The 18,723-nt window shown below is 53.4% G+C and overlaps 1 protein-coding gene across 3 annotated transcripts in view; it reads right to left on the bottom strand.

Annotated features, from left to right (window-relative positions):
* Positions 1 to 18,723, bottom strand: part of EDARADD (EDAR associated via death domain) — a 50,475-nt gene that overhangs the window by 9,271 nt on the left and 22,481 nt on the right. For all 3 annotated transcript variants that reach the window (XM_039850325.1, XM_039850326.1, XM_039850327.1), the window contains one exon: positions 5,257 to 5,302. In XM_039850325.1, coding sequence (XP_039706259.1) covers positions 5,257 to 5,302 — 46 coding nt within the window. The remainder of the gene's footprint in view (positions 1 to 5,256; positions 5,303 to 18,723) is intronic.

Raw genomic sequence — 18,723 nt, 5'->3', positions numbered from 1 at the left:
AGGAGACAGAGCAGATTTGTTGTTATTACTTGATGAGTTTTAGAACCTGATTAGAGAACTAATGGAAAAGGAAAGAACGTTGCTGGTGTCTGCTGTCAGTGAACGGATAGTGGTAGAAAACGGTACTGAACTGGTCTTAAAATACAAAAAGATTAATCAATCCTAGATTTGGGGAGGTAAAAAAGAAGATAACTATATATAAAAATTCATTTAGATTCTCTAAAACTCAGGGCCCTCACTTGCTGTATTTTGACACGTGACTTGTGTGTTTTCCACTGATGCAAACAAAGCAAGAACGAAACACACCCTCAATTTACGACTTCTTACTTGAGAGGCCGAAACGCTGGAAGAACCTGCCCTCTGTGAGTCCAGTCTGAATACTGCCTTATACTAAGGAAGAACTGACCAGCGCTGCACTGAGTCCTTCACTTGCATGACCCTCAATCACCCCCCGCTCTGGATCTGTGTCCTTGGGGCTCATCAGGTCCCAGAGCCCCAGCTTCCCAGAGCTTGACTTCTCACGGCACTAACGTCTGCGGACGTCAGATCTCTCCTCTATACTGACTCCTGTACCTCATCGATTAAATCAAATGACGTGAAAGCATTTTTGTCAAGTCACGTACATGTTATGTGAAGACGTGAGGCTTTGCATTTCCTTTTAGGGAGCCTGGGAAGATGGGCGCGCATGTCGTCTGCCCTCTGCGGCCACCCCCAGCTCACCTCCTTGACTGCTCCTCGCGGCCCACACTGGTCCCTGTGACACTGGGCTCCGCTCTGCCTCAGGACCTTTGCCCCAGCCAGGTCTTCTCCCTGGAGTCTCTCCACACAGCTGGTTCCTCTGCATTATTTTGGTCCCCGTGTTCCTTCTTAGCTAAAGCGGCAGCCTCTTCCACCAGGAAAATTCCCATTACCTTCATCTATACTCAAGGCATCTATGGCCATGTGCAATTCCTTACTTATTTGCATTTATTGTCTGTCACTCCTAACTAGTATATAAGCTGCAAGAGGAAAGGGACTTTGACGTCTGATGTCACCATTTCATTCCAGCACACAGAAGGCGCTCAATAATATATGTCGAGTAAATCAAATGAATGAAAAGTGTGACACAGAGAAACATCAAATCAGAAAACCCTGGGCAGCCTGGGAGGCGCTATCCAGAAATTTTCAAACTAACTGAAACCGAGTGCTGAGCACACACACGGCAGAACGATTGCGGGTCACAACGGAGAAGGGCACAGCGTGTGCCACCCAGACGAACATCGGGACCTCCGGAGGCATGTCGGCCGCCAACACCCGGAATGCCATGCAGGCGGGCGGCTCGGACAGGTCACCGAGCTCGCCAAGGCCGCATCCTCACTCTGAGCAGAGAGATCGACACCTATTTCACATGGTTGTTGACAGAATTAAATGAGGTCGCCCACCAAAGCCTCACCCTAGTGCACGGTGAGACGCCACGTCTGCCGGACAGGTAACACCTCCCCGCACTCACAGGCAGACGAATGCGTGTTGCTATTGGCCGTTTCTGCACGCGCACGCACACACCCCCCCTTTTCGTTATACCTTAGAGGTCGGGAATCAAGCACAGTCTCCGACCAGGTATGTCTAAGTCACTAAAACAACTGTGACAAACAGCCACATCCAAGGGCGCGGTGTCTAACTAAAGTGTGGGGCTGGTAGATTATAAACTACCGGTCAATTAACAGTTAATTGTGGACTGGAACAAGATTCAGAATTCACAGGGGTCATGATTAGTTGAGCCTAGGGAAGGGCTCCAGTCAGGGTGCTGGCAGTGGATCAGAGGCTGTTTAATGGGCCCCCCTGCAGGGGAGGCGCTGTTGTATCTTGTTCACCGGGTTTTTCGAGAGCTGTTAGCACATGGTGTTTTCCTCCACAGGGCTCAGCATCGTTCTTCGCTGTCAGATCATTTATAATAACGTTCCCCAGGACAAACAGGTCTCGAGTTAGTTCAAACAATTACACAATAAACATTTTCTACTGGCAACTTCACAAATAGCAAAACGCTGTGATCCTGAATAAAATAATTCTATCAGAGGCGTCTATAAATGATCAGATCTGGAGCCGTGAAATACCGAGTGTCACGGTAGAGTCAAATACTTCTGCAGTTTTGTTTACTAAGGGTATAAATTCCTATTTCTCTCTGTGTGCTTTCCAGTGTGGTTGGAAATAAGTTGAAAATGTCAGTTTGTGGCTTTGACAAATCATTGGGGCGCATTATGCATCAGAGATCGTTAGTTAATGTTGGGAACTGGAAAATGATGAATTAGTTTTATCCACCCAGAAAGTGACCTAAGAGTTTTTGGTGGGTGTTTGATCTTAACTAACGGGGAAAACAATACGATTTCATTTTCTCTCTAAAACACCCTTTTAAGGAGACATCGAGCTGGCGGCAGCCCTGGGCAGTCTGACAAACTGGATGGCTGCAGGCTGCTAAATCAAGCTGGGTCTCGATTTTGCCATCAAACAAAACTGGCGTGTAAAAGGCACATAAAAAAACTCGTGAAAAAAGGACCCAGGTAAAAATTCAGCACAGAATTTTACGCGAATTGTGAAATTATGCGACACAAAGATATTAACAAAGTGTCACTTTATGGACATAATTGAAAAAAATGAAAATCCTATTTTACATTCATTTCAATGGGGAAATTAGGTTTAGATTGGCCAGTGCTGAACTGTGCAAGGTGGTCAGAAAGTCACTCCCGAACAACTGGCACCTGTCGAGAACAGGTGCAGAAAGCGTCACGGTCCGTGTGACGCCCATCACACCAGCTGGGAGTACGAGAGGAGGGAGTACATTTTCCACTTTGGTACTGAGCCTTATTCCTTCAGTGCCCAAACGTTTGCATTTTGAAATTCTGCACGAAAACACTGTCAAACGTTAACGTCTCCTGTAACACGGTTCGCTGAGCATCACTTGGTGGTGGCGTCTGACTCTGAGGCATCACTCTGAATATCTCTGTGGCCTCTGCCCCCAGGGCCCTGGCTTCTGCACCTACCACAACGGGGCTTTGCTTTCCGGGTGGTAGGTAATCCCGAACTGCATGCTTTTGCTTCCTTGACTACACACGATCGGCTGTCATTTCTAACTCCTACCTCCCCATCCTGCTTGTCCTAACCAGCGATAAACTGGATCACAGGTAACTTCAGGTTTTCAAACTACAAGACTCAATAAAAGCCAAGCGGAGTTAGGGCCGAGGGACAGGAGCGAGCTTTTGTGAAAGGTTGTCCGGTGGCAAGGTGGATTCTGGCCTGCTCTGGCTGAAGACTCAGTCCAAACTGGCTGGAATCTGACCCTCGGCCCCTGAGGACACTCCGGCATGTGGCGAGTGCTGCACGCGAGGTGCAGTGGCCAGCAGAAGCGGCCTGGGAGGTGGCTGGGTGTGGACCCGGGTGGCCGAGCTCCAGACACGTCGCCCCACTCTGCTTCCTTCGCACCCGCCTGGTGAAGGAAACGACTGGGCCTACGCACAGGAGCACTTCTTTCTAAGCACGTGTGCAAAGCGCTTCGAAGACACCTGCTACGTGGCAAATGCTAAAACGTGTCTGTAAGTAAAACAATAAAACAGAACTAAACGTGTCTGTAAGTGAAACAATAAAACAGATCTCAAGTCGCTACTCTCGTTCAAGGACAAAATACACACTCTGCTTTGCCAGTGCATCCAAAAGCGATGCCATTAAGTCAGCGTCTCTCATTTACTTGTTTATGAAAAACAAAATCGCACACCCAAGCCACCGAACACCGACCGCTCCTGCGTGCAAAGCACAGGCTAGGGGCTGACGGTGATTCAACAGCAGCGTCTGCTCCCCACGGGATCACCTGCCGTCACTGCGAACGGCGTGTTCTCTTTGCTAGTCCTCCGTTTTATTGGGACACAGGTAACATTTTTTAGAGACACCCTGAAATCTGGTTGAAGTTAATTCATTAATTAATAAGCGTTTATAGATAATCCTAAATACCTCACTTCATACATTTTCATTTTAGTTGACAATTCGCATCAGTGTGTGGGGTTAGCCCTTAAAAAGTTTAAACACGGATTGTTTTAAATTAGAATAGAAATATGTGCTTGTCACAGAAAATCTGAACATTCAAGTGAGCACATGGGGAAAAAAAGGCATGCCCTCACCACCCAGGCAAGTCACAGGCTGTAAGGACGTCCTTAGTCACTGTCCCCTGACATCTGCTGGCAAGACCCCATCTGAGGTCCACCTGGCCCAACTCGTCCCTTGATTTTTCTCATCACAGCCATTTAGTGGCTGAACTGAAACCAGAATCCCAACTTCCATCTCCCACAGCTGTACTTTTGATACCAGACCTTCTTAGAGAGCCCGGCACACGCCGGGTCTTTAATAAATAAAGAGCTGTTCGATGAAAAAAAAAATCAGCTAGGATCTCACCACCCAGAACTAGCATCCTGTTTCTATGAACAAAACAGGTGTTACGTACCATATGTCTAATTTTTAGCACAGTTCCCCGGGTTGATGACGGATTGTCTAAGGGTTTTATGGGTCCCCCACCCCTCCCCTTAAGGAAGAAAGAAACGAGGCCCTCACGACTCAGGTCATTCAATACGTTATTAAAAATATAGAAAATGTGGGTAAGGTTTATGTTTTTCTTTTCATTATTATGTTGGCAGTTTATTTTAATGCTCACTGCATATTTTTCCATGATCAATAAAAAATCTAAACATTGCCAAAGGGCCTGTCTTACGAGGAAAAAAGTGGGGACACATTTAATGCTTCTTTGGCTAAACACACAAAAAGCAAAACAGGGGTGGGGACCGGCACGTGGCCTAGCGTCAGGCAGGCGGCTCTGGCCGGCTCAGTGTCCGGGGCAGCGGTGCTGGGCGCTGGGCTGGCCCTGCCCCGACTCGCTCCGCCCGCACCCCATTGCTCTCTCCTTCCTGGCCGAGTCACCTGGCCAAGCTCTCTGCCAACGCCATGGCACCCAGAACTTGGGGTGGGGGGTCGGCCTGCCCAGTTCTGCCTGATGCCACACCAGGCCAGATGAGAACCATGCTGGGCCCCTCACGAGCAAAGCAGGGTTAACTCAGAGGAAACACTTCGAAGGCTTTTGTGAAATCCTGTAAGATTTCCTTACAGTTCGCCATGGCGTGTGGTTGGAAAGTGTCTCTGGTCTGTAATACGGATTGTCACAGTTAATGGTACACAGACTGTCTGTCATCTTTCACGCAGCCACGCTAGCCAGCGTGGAAGCCCAGACGGCCTCAGAGTCATTACCTGGAAGGGGGTCTCCAGGGCCGTCCGCGAACCCATTTTCTTCTCCCTAGAAATCAAAAGGCAACAATCGTTAAAATCACACCTATATGCAATTGGAGATGTTATAGATTTTTCAACTTAGTTAAAGCTCCACCCAAATCTGGAGGTGGGACGGACCTCAGGACTGGCATTTTAACGGGTAGTGAGCGCCATGTCTCCTTCTGGAGGGCAGGGGCTTCTGTCCACTTGCTCCCTGGGCTGGGCCCTCAGTGCCCAGAACTGTGCCCGGAAAACAGACGGCACCCCACAAATGCTTGTTAAATGAATTACTGTCCCTGAATTTTTTTCAAAAAGTATCGATGCCCACGACGACGTGCTATTTCTTTATTTTTATTTTGCCTTATGGATGACGTTCCTTCTTCTACTCCCCATCTACTTCTCGGTGGGCTTGCCGCTTGTCAGTCCAGATTGTAACCCCTTCCTTCATCCCTTATGCCCTTTAAGTACATGTTACAAAGCAGCAAAGAGAAGCTGTTAAAAAGCAGTGTCCAAACCTCCGGACAGATGAGCGTGTCCCTGCCCGTTTGTCTGGGGCTACATTTTCACACCAAGGCCATGCCCCACGTCGGCCACATGGAGGGATGTACTCTGATCTTGGGGGGGAGGGGGGTGTCGATAATGAAGTCGGCAGAGACCAGCCCCGGTCTGTTCTGGCTTATGTTGACTCCATCTCTGCACCACTGACATCTCTCCGGCAGCCACCACCACCCCCTCCACCCACGGTATCGCAGGAGCAGCCCTGCAGCTGGGTTGAAAGCCGGGTTCTCCCCTGGTTGGGGGCGTCATGCCAGGCCCCGCTCCTCGTCTGCACGCTGAGATGCTCGACAGGGGAGCGCGTCCCGAAATGCTGTGCGTCCTCAAGTCTCTGGGAGTTTCACCCATACAGATGAGCTAACTCCCCGCTGTCAAACGTTATACACCATCTTTTTCTCCTAATCTTCTAGAAAGCCTTTCTCCGCACTCCAAGCTCGTAAACACTCACATCTCAGCAGCGTAGACATTTGTCTAATTACAAGTCTGATTTTGTTTTCCACACACAAAGGCTTCCTATGTCTCACCAGCTGGATTTCCTCCCTAACTGATCTCAACGTTTCTTGCTTCTGTTCGAGTCTCATTTCTCGCCAGTCTTTTCTAGAACAAAAAAGCAACCTGCTGCCCATTCGTATGTGTAGTTTGTAAGACTGATAGGAAGCCTCTGAAAGAACCAAAGCTTGTCCGCTGTGCGAGGGGAACCCCAAGGCTCCGGGGTGCTGGGCCCCGCCCCACCCTGGTACCCAGCAGGTCGTAGAGAGACCCCTCTCCCCACGGCACGCCTCCGGCAGCGGGCAGGTCGGCTGCTCTCAACAGCCACGGTTCTGCCCCCCGACAAAGGCACCGGGAAGCGAGACAGGAGCTCTGGGGGGTGGCGCAGGGGGGGACACGCAGGCGGTGAGCGCGACAGGCCCAGCGGTGGCCTGAGGTCCTGCTGAAACGTGGACTCTGAGACTACGCTACACGGCCCAGTTGACTTGATTCCTCACAGTCTGGAGAAAATTGGTACCAAAGCGAGCGTCTGGCCAGCACCGTCGCCGTGATGTGGACGAGGGCGCGACTCGGAATGACGTGTGAAGGCCGACGGAGACGGAAGGCGGGCTCGCAGCTACGACTTCTGCTCTTGCTCCGCTGAGCAAGCTACGTTTCAGGCTAGTTTTCTAAGGAAAGACTGATTTTTGTGGTTTTTAGGGTCTTGCTGGAACCACATCCGTGCCTTTATCCATCGCCTCTACGGAGCAGCGAGTACGGACAGGCTTCCGGTGGGAACCCACAAAGGTAACAGGCCCGGCACCCCGGCCTCGCGGCCCCCCCCCCCGGGGAAACGGAGACACACGAGAAACGAAACGACAGGCAGAGGGGGTGAGCGCCAGCGGCGAGGGGCAGCGGGGCAGAGGGAAGAGGCTTCGTGGGATCGGAGACGTTTGAGAGCCCTGCGGAGGACGTGGCGTGGGGACTTGGGGGGAAGGCTTTGGCCAGAGGCCATGTGCGCCCGCGAGGAAAGCCTGGGCCCCGTGGGGCATTGTGTCCTGAACACGGCAGTGACAGCGAACCAGGGGGATGAGACGGGGGAAGCGGACTGAGGCCAGCTGAGCTGTGGGGTCAGAGCAGGAACCGCGGCCGGGAGGCAGCGTGCGACACCTCTAGGTGGTCCCTGACCACCGGGTGACTGGGGGTGCGGTGGGGAAGGCAGGACGGGCGCGCAGGCCTGAGACCCCACACCACCCTCCCAGGAGAAGAAGGGCCGAAGCCAGAGCCGCTGCCAAGGACCAGCCGCGAGCGGCACGAGGGGAGGAGGCGACGTGAGTGGCGGAGTCCGGAGAGGTGACGGGCGCGATGTGCCCCACAGTCGGAAACGCGGTACCGGTGCTGGCAGAGGCCGAGGCGCGAGAGGGAGATGAGGAGGCGGACGTGACTGTGGAAGGGGGGACGGGCGACGGGAGCCGGCGTGAGGTCGCGGCCACGAGGTCGGCTGCGTCTCGGCGGCGGGGGAGGGGAGGAGGCGGGAAAGCAGGGGGGAGAAAAGGGGCGACGCTGTCGACAGCCTGGACAGGTCGGGGGCCCCGCGGGCCACGTGCGGACGAGATTCGCTGAGGAGGCGCGAGGCCACTTCCGAAAGCGGGTCCCGCGCTGGCGGACGCTGGCGCTGGCTTCTAGCCGGTGCGCGGGGACACGGCGGTGGCCGGAGCACACGCGCGGCTGCGTCTGCTGCACGCGCCCTCCCCCCCCCAGCCCTCCTCGCCGCTGAACCTCCTCGCATCGCTGAGGCCTCAGCTTAGACACCACTTCCTCCGGGAAACTGTCACCAAACTCCCTTCTGGGTCACATGCCCAGGGGCTCCCACAGCACCTGTACCTGCCGCCGCACAGGGCTCTGCCCCCACTGACCGTCTCTTCTGCACTAGACTCTCAACTATGAGTCCACGCTGCACCATGGTGATCCGCACATGTGACGGACGGTACCTCCTACCTGCAGAAGGCAGGTAAGCGGGAGGCGGGGAGGACGGAAGACAGACAGAGAACCCAGGGAGGGTTCACGACACCCTCCTTCCCTCTGACGCTGCTCCTTGCCCTCAGCTCCTTGGTCACCGGTTACGTGGCCTCCAACGCCACTCCATCCTTCTGGTCCCCTGTCCACTTACTCATGGTCAAGCATCTAAGTGATACGTCTAAAAGCACCCGCGATCTGCCCAGCAGCCGAGGGCCTCGCTCTACCGGCCTTGCTCTGAGCTGCTGAGTGTCGCGGGCACTCACTCACGCACACACTCAGGCGCTCACGTATCTGATCTCGGCTGGGCCCCACCTCGTGTGGCAGTGTCTGGCCACGGTCGGGTCTGTAAGCCAAGGGAGAAAGGTCTAGATAAGAAACGGCCCAGACGTCATCGGCAGACGAACGGGGTAACGAAATGTGGACGGCGTTCAGCCTTGAGAGGGACGGGAACTGTGCCCACGCTCCCCACAGGGATGAGTCTTGAGGACATGATGAGAAACGAAACAAGCCAGACTCAAAGGACAACTATTATGATTCCATCTGCGTGAGGTGCCTGGAGGAGTCAAAGGTGAAGAGACAGAAAGGGATTCCCGGTGGGGGGGTGGGGCACGGCGAGTTGGTGATCGGCGGGTTGGAGGTTCGGTTTGGGAAGATGCGGCAGCTCTGGCGATGGCTGTACTCAGGACTGGTCCAGATGGCAAATATCCCGTTAGGTGTATTTTACCACAATGAACGTTTTTCACCTTAGGAAATTTGAGGGTCCCGCAAAGCTGAACACCAACGCTTTACATATTCCAGTAGGCAAAAGGCAACCCCCATTTTGTAAAATTTCTCATCGCAAATACGGGGGAGTTACCCGGTGTTTGGGGAAATATGTTCACTGCGGCCAGGAATTCCTGGAGCGGAACGGAAGCTGGCCGGGCCTCGGGTTCTGACCCGGCAGTCAGGTTCCGTGTCTGCGTGGGGAGACCCCACCAGGCTCCGGGAGGCCCGGGGCCGGGAAACACCCGGGGACAGCACTCTGCTCGCGGTGACCGCGGCTCCACGTGCGGCCCACGCAGGGGCGGCTGGCCGATCGAGGGGAAGGCAGTCACCAGGCCCTCGGCCGGTTTTCTGCGAAACGCGCCCTCCTGGACTGTCCAGTTCCACCGAGAGTCTCTGTGCTCAGCGAATCAACACGGGGTTCCACCTTTATTACTTCGCATACTAAGGGGAGGACGGCTGCGTGGGAAAGCACGCCGCAGGCCGGTCAGCCCGACTGGAGCTCACGTCTGGCTGGAAACCACCAGGAAAACCAAAACCAAGTTACCCCGGCTCGGGAGACGGCGGCGACGGAAACAACAGGCCCTGGGCTTTAAAACAGCACTCTGGTTAGTCAGTGGCTTTTGCAAACAGAATTCGAAATCCTTTGAAAACAGGGTATTTTAAAAAGTACATCTATTTAAGGGGTGACACTGGTTAATAAAATGATATAGGTCTCAGGTGTATAATTCGATAATACATCTGTATACTGCGTTGTGTGCTCAGCACCCAAAGTCACATCTCCACCCATCACCATATATTTGCCCCCTTTACTCTGATCTACCTTCCCCTCCCCCGCTTTCCCCCCGGAAACCACTAACTCTTGTCTGTGACTATGAGGTTTTATTTGTTTGTTGCTTTCAGTTTTATATCCCACATATGTGTGAAATCATATGGTTCTCAACTTTTTCTGACTTATTTCGCTTAGCATGTTGATTGGGTTAAAGGTGTGGAACATATATACAATGGACTATTACTCAGCCACAAGAAAAAAATGAAATACTGCCATTTGTGACAGCGTAGATGGATCTTTGGAATACCATGAAAACAGGATTTTAAACGCTTAGGTGTACAACAGTAACAGGGCTTGGGTACTAGAGTGTCAACGTTCCCAAACTCTGTCTCGGCACGTGGCCAGTGACTCAGCAGCTGTCAGCGGGAGGAATTCCCGAGACAGACCTGGTATCTGCGTGACAATCCTGGATGCGTTTATCGATCATCCACTTCCAGACTTTAGGACTAGACTACGTGTCTCCTGTCAGGTTTTTCTAAAGCAATTGATAATCGGTTCTTCTTCTGTGAATTAATTACTATTACTGTAATAATTGTTTACTTATTTTTACTTTTTATTGAAGTATGATATACATATAAAAAACTGAACAAACCTATTTATTTGAAAGTATATTCCAAAAACTGGTTTTTAGAAATGTATTTAATTTAGGATACGTTTACTGAACACATACTCCGTGTAAGGGACTATTCTGGGCCTGACTATGGGGACAAAGGAGACCGCGCCCTGCTGCCTCGGGGTGACAATCCATTAGCGGAACAAAGACATGTGCGTAAAGGCTGATGCCACAGGGAAAAACGTGTTAAAAAGGCATGAACAGATGCCAGGGAGCACAGAGGTGGGGGCCAGAACCCAAGCGCGACCTCAGGGAACAGGTTTCACCGACACACGGGAGAATGGGAACTTGAACTAAACGCTACTACGGCGCTCAGCTCGGATGAGCGCGAACCTGTGGGTTTGCGTACGGTTAGCTCTTTCTTCTCTTCTACGAGCTTTCTATCGGATTACAAGCTAGGCCTGCTACTTCTGGAGGTGAAGCGGGGGTCAGGGGCTGCTCCAGCTGTCCCGGGGCCGTGAGGACAGGCACTCAGGTGTAATTTCACACCTTTGCTGCGGTTCCAAAGATGAAAGGGGGAGCGGTTTCCCCTTTGTGTATGAAGGACAGTTGGTTACTGTTCAGAACCATCAGAGGTATTTCACGGGGGATTACAGTTTGCACGTGCAGACGCAGCAAGGAGTTTCTGCCTGAATTTCCTTCATTCCACGTCCGTCCGAGGGCGTAGGATGCAAGCACTGCCCGAGCCCAGGCCAGCCGGGGGCTGCGGATAAGGACGCAAATCCACGGACTCCTCATTGCCGTCTAGACTCCTGAGCCGTGTACCCATGTGTTAGCTGAACAAAGACACCTGGTTTCAAGCGCGACTATATGAAAAGTATACGAAGCCTAAATGCCATCTAAATGTTTGGATAATTTATTCCACTGCTGCTTTTTTAATTAAAAAAAAAAATACCCAAAACACAGAAAAAAACCAAAAAGTAATCAAAATCATACCGTTACAAGAGATGTGAAAATCTCTCTCTCCATCTCTGATCTCATTCTCCATCCCATGCCCTCTCTCCACCCCAGAAGTTACCGGTTACAGGCTGGGGCACAGCCTTCCTGACTCCTTAGTCACAGAAACCTATACAGAAATATTCTTTAGCCCCAAATCATACTAGTCCACAACTTGCTTCGTTTGTTTCATAATATAATAATGATAACACACTGCTTTTTAATCTAAGGTCGGTGGTCTGTGCTCCTAATGGTTTAATAGTGTCGCATGCTGTCTCAGCACCAACCCGTATTCATCCAGTCCCTACTGGGCACGTCGGTGATCATCTCTACCACGAACACACCCTGCCACGACTTCTGCAGGATGCACGCAGTCCTTAAGCAGGATTGCTGGATCCACGACTAACAGAAGCTGCCGAATAAGTTCCCGAAACCTGTATCAACTTACGCTCTCCACTGCCTGTAGAGGTGGCTGCCCTGATCCCCACACCAACTGGAAGCGTAAATGAAATTCTAGCCCACCGATGAAGTTCAAAGGCATTACCGTCACAGAGCACTAAGCGAGACTAGACGAGAATATATATGCAATGATAATACATAACGAGACTAGAAGCAAACAATGAGAGCTAATAAAGTAGGGGACTCTGCGATGCAATGATCACTAAACCAGCCTCCCACACGCCGTTCGTAGGGGAGTAACCCCCAAGGGTGAGAAAGCGGGCGTCTGGCCCTTCGACGTGCACCTGTCTTACCACAAAGACTGCAGTTTGCCCCGACTTAACAGTAGAAATAAATCAAAGGCAGAGGCATTAGCAGACTATGCCAAATCAGAGTACGATGATTTTTCTTTCCAAATTTTATTTATGGAAGTTCATTATAGAAAAAGCTACTCAAGGCCCTGAAGTGGTGACTCTGGTTGGGGGGCATGGATTTATAGTGGGTACAGCCATTCGCATTTCATCATTTTCTCTAGCAGTCAGAAAAAGAGGCTGCAGGTGGCCCCAGCTGACTGAGCCCAGGGCTTGGCAAGGCAGGTTCCACCGCGAATCGAGAAGACACTGCCAAGCTCATGGCTGGAGGCTGGGGTGGGGGTATGATCCAGTGATGTGAGGCGCTACATCCCACAGAGGACGCCAGCAGAGGGGAGGAAGGCCATTGCAAGGTCACCATCTGAGACAAGTCAACTTAGTCTAGAGAAAGGAAGATGACACAACTCGAGAAAAGTACGCGCCAAATGGGAGACAGAATCTGATCATCTGCTTTAGGCGAAAATGTCTAGGGCTTCAAGACGCAGAAAGAAAAGACCTACAGCTTTTGAAGACCCCAACCAAGTTCACCTGGGCCTGCTCGCTTAATTCTCAGGTTCCAGTGCTTAGTGCATCCATTCGCCTAGTCTAACGTGGCCCCCTCCACCGTCGGCCTAGAGGTGAGACAGGAAGACGGATGAAAGGAGGAGGACCGAGGGAGCACAGGCCGGGGGACACTGGTGACACGTTCGCAGAACGGGTGACTCCCATCCCAGTGGAACCAACCCCCGAATTCCTTCTCCCCACTCTAAATGGCCAGAGGGCTCCGGACCAGGAACCTTCTCAGTCTATGTGGACTGGCAGACGGAGACTGCCAGGCTGGAGCGCGTCCTTCTCAGCACAGCTGAGATGACCACGCGTCGGCTCTGGGGACGTTTTCTAGTCCCACTGGAAGCCCTGGGTCCTCGTTCTCCAAACCTCACGTCAGGGAAGGAGGGAGGAACTACCCAGAGTTTCTGGAAGCCAGAACCGTCTGACTCTCCCTTGCAGAACAAAGGGAAGGACTCGCCGATCCGTCACCCGGATCTTGTCGGCGCTGGAAAGGACGGCCGGGCATGGCGAGGAGCAGGCCGGGGCCTGCTGGGCTGACGCGTCGGCACCGTCCAAGGCAGCGCCGGCCGAGCCCGCCTGTGACTATGGCGCAGGTAACCGCCCCTGGTTCGTGGCTGGCCTGGCGGCCGGCTGCTCTGCCAGGGCAGGGAGGCAGTGGACCAACCGCATTCTGCCCACGGCCTCCTGGTCCAATTTAAAGACAAGAGCGACTCTCATTTACCAGTTTTGTTCCAGTAGCTTTTACCCATGCTAGCCCACCAGAATGGTATCATTTAGACCGTGGAAAAGACTAAAATCTCCCTAGATTTGGGCAAAGCAAGAGGCCCCAGCAACTGCTGACGCCGACTGCTACCGAGAAATGCTAGGCACCGGGTGGGGGAGTGGCACTGGACAAGTTCCGAGGTCCCCACTCTGCCACCGATAAGCGCCCTCTGTTCCCTCCTCTGCGAAAGAAGACACGTCACGAACAACACGATTTCTATTGTCCCCTTCAGCTCTGAGGATGCCACATTGTCACCCTGGGTGTCGGGGCCCAAACCCACTTTCTAAACTGTCAGGATTGGTAACGTCACACTGACCCTCTGATGCAGCAGTGGCGGCCCCAAGCCCAGGAGATGAGGCACCACAGACAGGGTGCCCGCAGGCCTCTGTCGAGTGTCAGGGCATGCGGGGAGCTCGGAGGAAGGGGGGGTCCAGAGATCCTGGAAGAAGGCACAGATGGTGTGCGAGGGCAAAGGCCATGGGGAGTCTCACCACGACACGACACTACGTGTGTCCCTGGAAACAAGAGTCTGTTTCTCAGTGAATAAACAAGATACGAAATTGGTCACGATGTCTTCGGCCGCTCCTTCCTTCAGCATGGGTCACTGAGACTGTCTTCGGGACTACACGGGCCTGAGACCTTTGGTCTCGGCCTCTGTGAGATGCTTTCTGTAATACCATCAGTGGACCGGCATGCTCGGAGTTCCACGGCTTAAAACGTCGTTTACTCTGGATAATGGAACGTGGATCTCTATTTCTGAAAGACTCGATTAATTTCAAAGTAATCAATTAGCTGTGAATAGACCTTCAATAGATAAAATGGCTTTTTTTGTTTGTTTTTTAATTTGGTGGCATTTGTCACCAGGATTTGACTCTGAACCCTTACAACTTGCCCAGTGGAAGAACGACCCGGCTTTTCATACCCCATGGCACAGCACGTAACCTCACCAGACGCGCGATGGATGTTTTCCGAATGTCCCAACAGTTTCGACTGGGGATCCAGGCTCAGGACAATGGTTGCCTATGTTCTGCAGAGAGGGGCTAGGTAAACCCTAACAGACCAGCTAAGTGGGGGCCAAAAGGGGCGCTATCACCCTGCCCCCACCCGCCGTTAACTTCCATAAGACGAAGAGAGTTCTTTGAAGGAATTAGTGGGAGACGGGAGAGCTGTGACTGCTCGCCTTCCTCTGCCGTGAGGAGGAAGGGGCGGCTCTCTGCCCCAGCCTAGCCAACGGAGGGGCGCTGCAAGCGCACACTGTTGGAGGAGCACACAGAACGGGGAGGTGCCAGCCAGAGGAGGAGGTGCCAGAAGAGGGAGGAGCCTGGAAGAGTGGGAGGAGCCTGAGTGGGCAGGGCCAGAAAGGGGAGGTGCCTGATGTGGGGGGAGGAGCCAGAAGGGGAGGAGCCTGGCAGAGTGGGTGGTTCAGAATGGGAGGACAGAAGGGAGGAGCCTGGCAGAGTGGGTGGTTCAGAAATGGGAGGAGCCAGAAAGGGAGGAGCCTGACAGGGGGAGGTGCCAGACATAGGGGCGGGGCCAGGAGGGAAGGCCAGCCTCTCACTCCTCAGCTGGATGCCTGCTCATCAGTAGATACCCAAGACTCAACCCTCTGTCATTGGGGGACCCTAACCTGTGTGTATGAGGAAATGAGAGGCCAGCTGGCATTGTCCCTGATGGCAAGTATGGGCAAGTTGTCCGTGGCCAAGTGGACCAGCGCCATCTTGAAAGGACCCTGACGAAATGTCCACCTGTGCGTCTATGCCGCTTCTTAAATGCCTACTGAGCATTAGCTCCCAAGATAAATGCCGCAGTAAATCAGCACCAAATCATTGCACCCGCTATGGCATGAAGAGTGTCCCCCCAAATTCATATGTTGGAGTCCTAACCGCAAGACCTCGGAATGTGACCTTATCTGGGAATAAGGTCTTCACAGGGGTAATCAAGTTAAAACCAGGTCACAGCCTGGGCCCCACTCTACCATGACTGGGGTCCTTATCAATTGGGGACGTTTGAGACCGACACGCATACAGGGAGTCGGCCACATGAAGACAGAGACAGAGGTCAGGGTGACACTTCTACAAGCCAAGGAACAACACAGACTGCCAGCGAGCCACCAGACACTGGGGGAGAGACACGGAACTAACCGGAGCCAACCCTGTGACACCTCGACCTTGGAAACTGGCGTCCAGAGCTGTGAGACCAGACATTTTTGTTGTTTAAGCCACTCGGTCTGTGATACTTTGTCACTCTAGGAGACTAATACACACGTTATGTTCACTGCTTCTACAAGTGAAAGAAATCTCTCTGGGCCTCTGTTTTCATAACTGTAAAGTGAGAGACGGCCCAAACAACGGACCGCTGACAGCCCACAAAGGCCTGCACGCTCTCTGCACCGACACGCACCTCGGCCAGGGGGAGAGGAGTCGCGAGTGCAGAACGCGTGCCGTCGGCACCTCCCAGTGTGTGCTCCTCGGGTTATGAGCCTCGGAGATGGAGACTAGGGTTTTGGTGTCAAAGAATCCCACCCCCCCCCGGCCCGCACTCTTCACCAGCAGCAGGTACTGTCCACTTGCACCTGCTCTGACCACAGCGGGGACTAGCTCCAGGATCAGCCCCACCAGACCACCCAAATTTACTTCAGCACCGGGTCATACCTGGTGGCAGGTAGGAGCAGCCGGCACGTATAGCAGACTCAGTGCTCTGGGTGTCTCTGGATCCTCTACCCTGAGGACATAGGGTCCAACCCTGCCTTCATCACTCTGGCTGCACAGGAATGGTCCTGGACACGTAAGAGACATGTGCGCGGCGCCCACCCCAGGCCAGCAGCTCAAATCTGTAGGGGTGGGGCCCAGGCCCCAGGACCACTGGTGTGAGCAGGTAACAGCTGGACACTAATAACTTTTGGTAGAAAACTTAAAATCTGTTTTCTGTGGGCCACTAGGAGGTGCTTTCAACGTTTTTAAAACCTGTCCTTAAGGATTCTCTTTACTGCCAGTAGCATCAGATCACATAGCACAAAGGACCCTGCCCCTTTCCAGCACCTTCTATATGAGGCGTGAAGTGCCAGGCTCATGGATTATCTAAAAAGGCCAAGAAGGGTAGGCTGGTGAGAGGACACAGCAGATGAAGACAGATGAAGACAAATCTTAGAACTGCGACCATAAATTTACGTTAACAAACTAAAAGCATTCCTATGTCCACTCGCTGTGGATGGGTGACTTTAACTCATGGCATATGCTTTACCCCTCCCATTCGATGATTTATTTGGGGGAAGGGAGTGGGGTGCATCAGAGGCACCTATGAGGCTTTCGAACGACTTCCAGGTTTGGGAAGGTCCTGCTTTTCCATTTGCCGCTCGGGCAGCTCAGAGCTCCTGCAAGCTGGCCCACCGCCCATCCCCCGCCCCCTTCCGGCCTGTGTCTCCGCAGTGACGGCCACCTTGGGGTACTCTATGCCTCTCCACTCCACGCCCCCGCTGTCCGTGCCTCGAGCTGTGTGTCCGGTTTGCACGTCCTGCCAGCTCAGCTCCCCTGTGGGTTTCTGGAGGGAGGAACCTGGCCTGCGGGCCCCAGCAAACCACACTGGCAAGCAGGGCCTGAGAGGCGGAAGCAGCCAGGCGGCTGGGCCCAAGCTCGACTCCTGGGGACTCTGCCCCCACGGCCTGCGCTGCTCCAACGCTTTCCAAAAACACATCCTGTGCTCCGGTACCTGGGTGCAGCCTCAGTCCCCTCCCCTGCTACAGGTGGCGATGCCCAGCTGCCCTGCCCGCCCCGCCCGCTCCACTCTCCTGCCTACACTGTCACCGTCAGACACGCTCGGGCTCAACAGGTTTGTCTCTGTTGCCTTATTGATTCATCACAAACCCATAAAGCATGCTGGATGCGCTGGATGACTTTTTCTTCCCACTGCCCTGATAAGCCATTTTCCTATTTGTGACAGTGGCCCCACCAGGCACCTGGTCAGCAGCTGGGACCCTCTGAAGCCGAAACTGGCCCCCTCCCTCTTCCACTCCCGAGGCCTGTCAGATACCGAACGCTTTACTCTCTCCTTTGAAATGTGCTGTTGCTGTTTGGTTCTTGTTTCGTTCTGTTTTCAAACATCGGGACCCCCCGCACCTCGGAGTGAGACCGTGAAAGCCAGTCAAATCGAGGTCACGGCGGGGCCCTAACCCAACATCCCCGGTGAGAAGAGGAGGCGCGACACTGAGGCCTCACGCCCACGAGGAAGACGTGTGAAGAGCCTGGGGAGAAGGTGGCACCCACAGGCCAAGGAGGGAGGCCTGCAACAGGTGCCGCCTCCGGCCGGACACCGCGATCTCGGACTCGTAGGCTCCAGCACTGGGAGACAGTAAATTTCTCTTGCTTGACGCCCCCACCCCCACCCGCTTCTGTGGTCCTTTGCTACAGGCCCCAGCAAACGAATACAAATGGTTTTCCATCGCACTCCACCCTCTCCCATCCTCCCCGCCACGACCTGCATCCGGGCCCCTAGGGTCCTATTCCCCGGCGACTGCCGTAGCCACATGGGTCTCTGGGCCTCGGTCTTTCTTCCTACCCATCCCCTGGACAAGCCACTGCTAGGACCTTTCTAGAACTCGGTTTTGAGCCCATCGTCTATTCCATGGGAAGACTCAGGAACTCCCTGGGGCCTGGGGATCCAGTCTGTCCCCCCGGGGGCCTGGCATACGACACTTCCACTAGACCTCACTTCCGGAGGATGGGTTTAGAGGAAGCGCAGAATGCAGGGGCTTAGAGGGACCCCGGTGGGAGAAACAAGTCTCTCTCTTTTCCCAGAAGTCTGCTCGCCTGATGAGTGGGTTCAAGTGTCTTCCCCACTTTTGCCCTTTACGTAGTATGCTGAGATTCCCCAGGAATCTGAGGGAGCGTTTCTGAGCCTACGGAGCCTCTGTACTCGGAGGAGCCAAAATGACCCTACCCAGCTTTCCTGGCCGGAGATTTTAAATGCTCGCTTGGACCACAGCGCTAACTAAGCATTCACTGCCGTGGCCCTGCCCCCCGAGACAGTGACGGGAATAGATTCTTGGCACTCGACTACTTGACAGATGGATGGAGGAATGGATGTTTCCCCATCTATCCCCTTGTAATCCATTTCCAATTTATCGAACACGGTCACACCACCGCCTCGT

Source organism: Pteropus medius, unplaced genomic scaffold (genome assembly GCF_902729225.1).
Source record: "Pteropus medius unplaced genomic scaffold, Ma_sr-lr_union100, whole genome shotgun sequence".
In the NCBI taxonomy this organism is placed as follows: domain Eukaryota; kingdom Metazoa; phylum Chordata; class Mammalia; order Chiroptera; family Pteropodidae; genus Pteropus; species Pteropus medius.
Note: the sequence above shows the minus strand (reverse complement) of the source record. Positions and strands in the feature narration are given on the sequence as shown.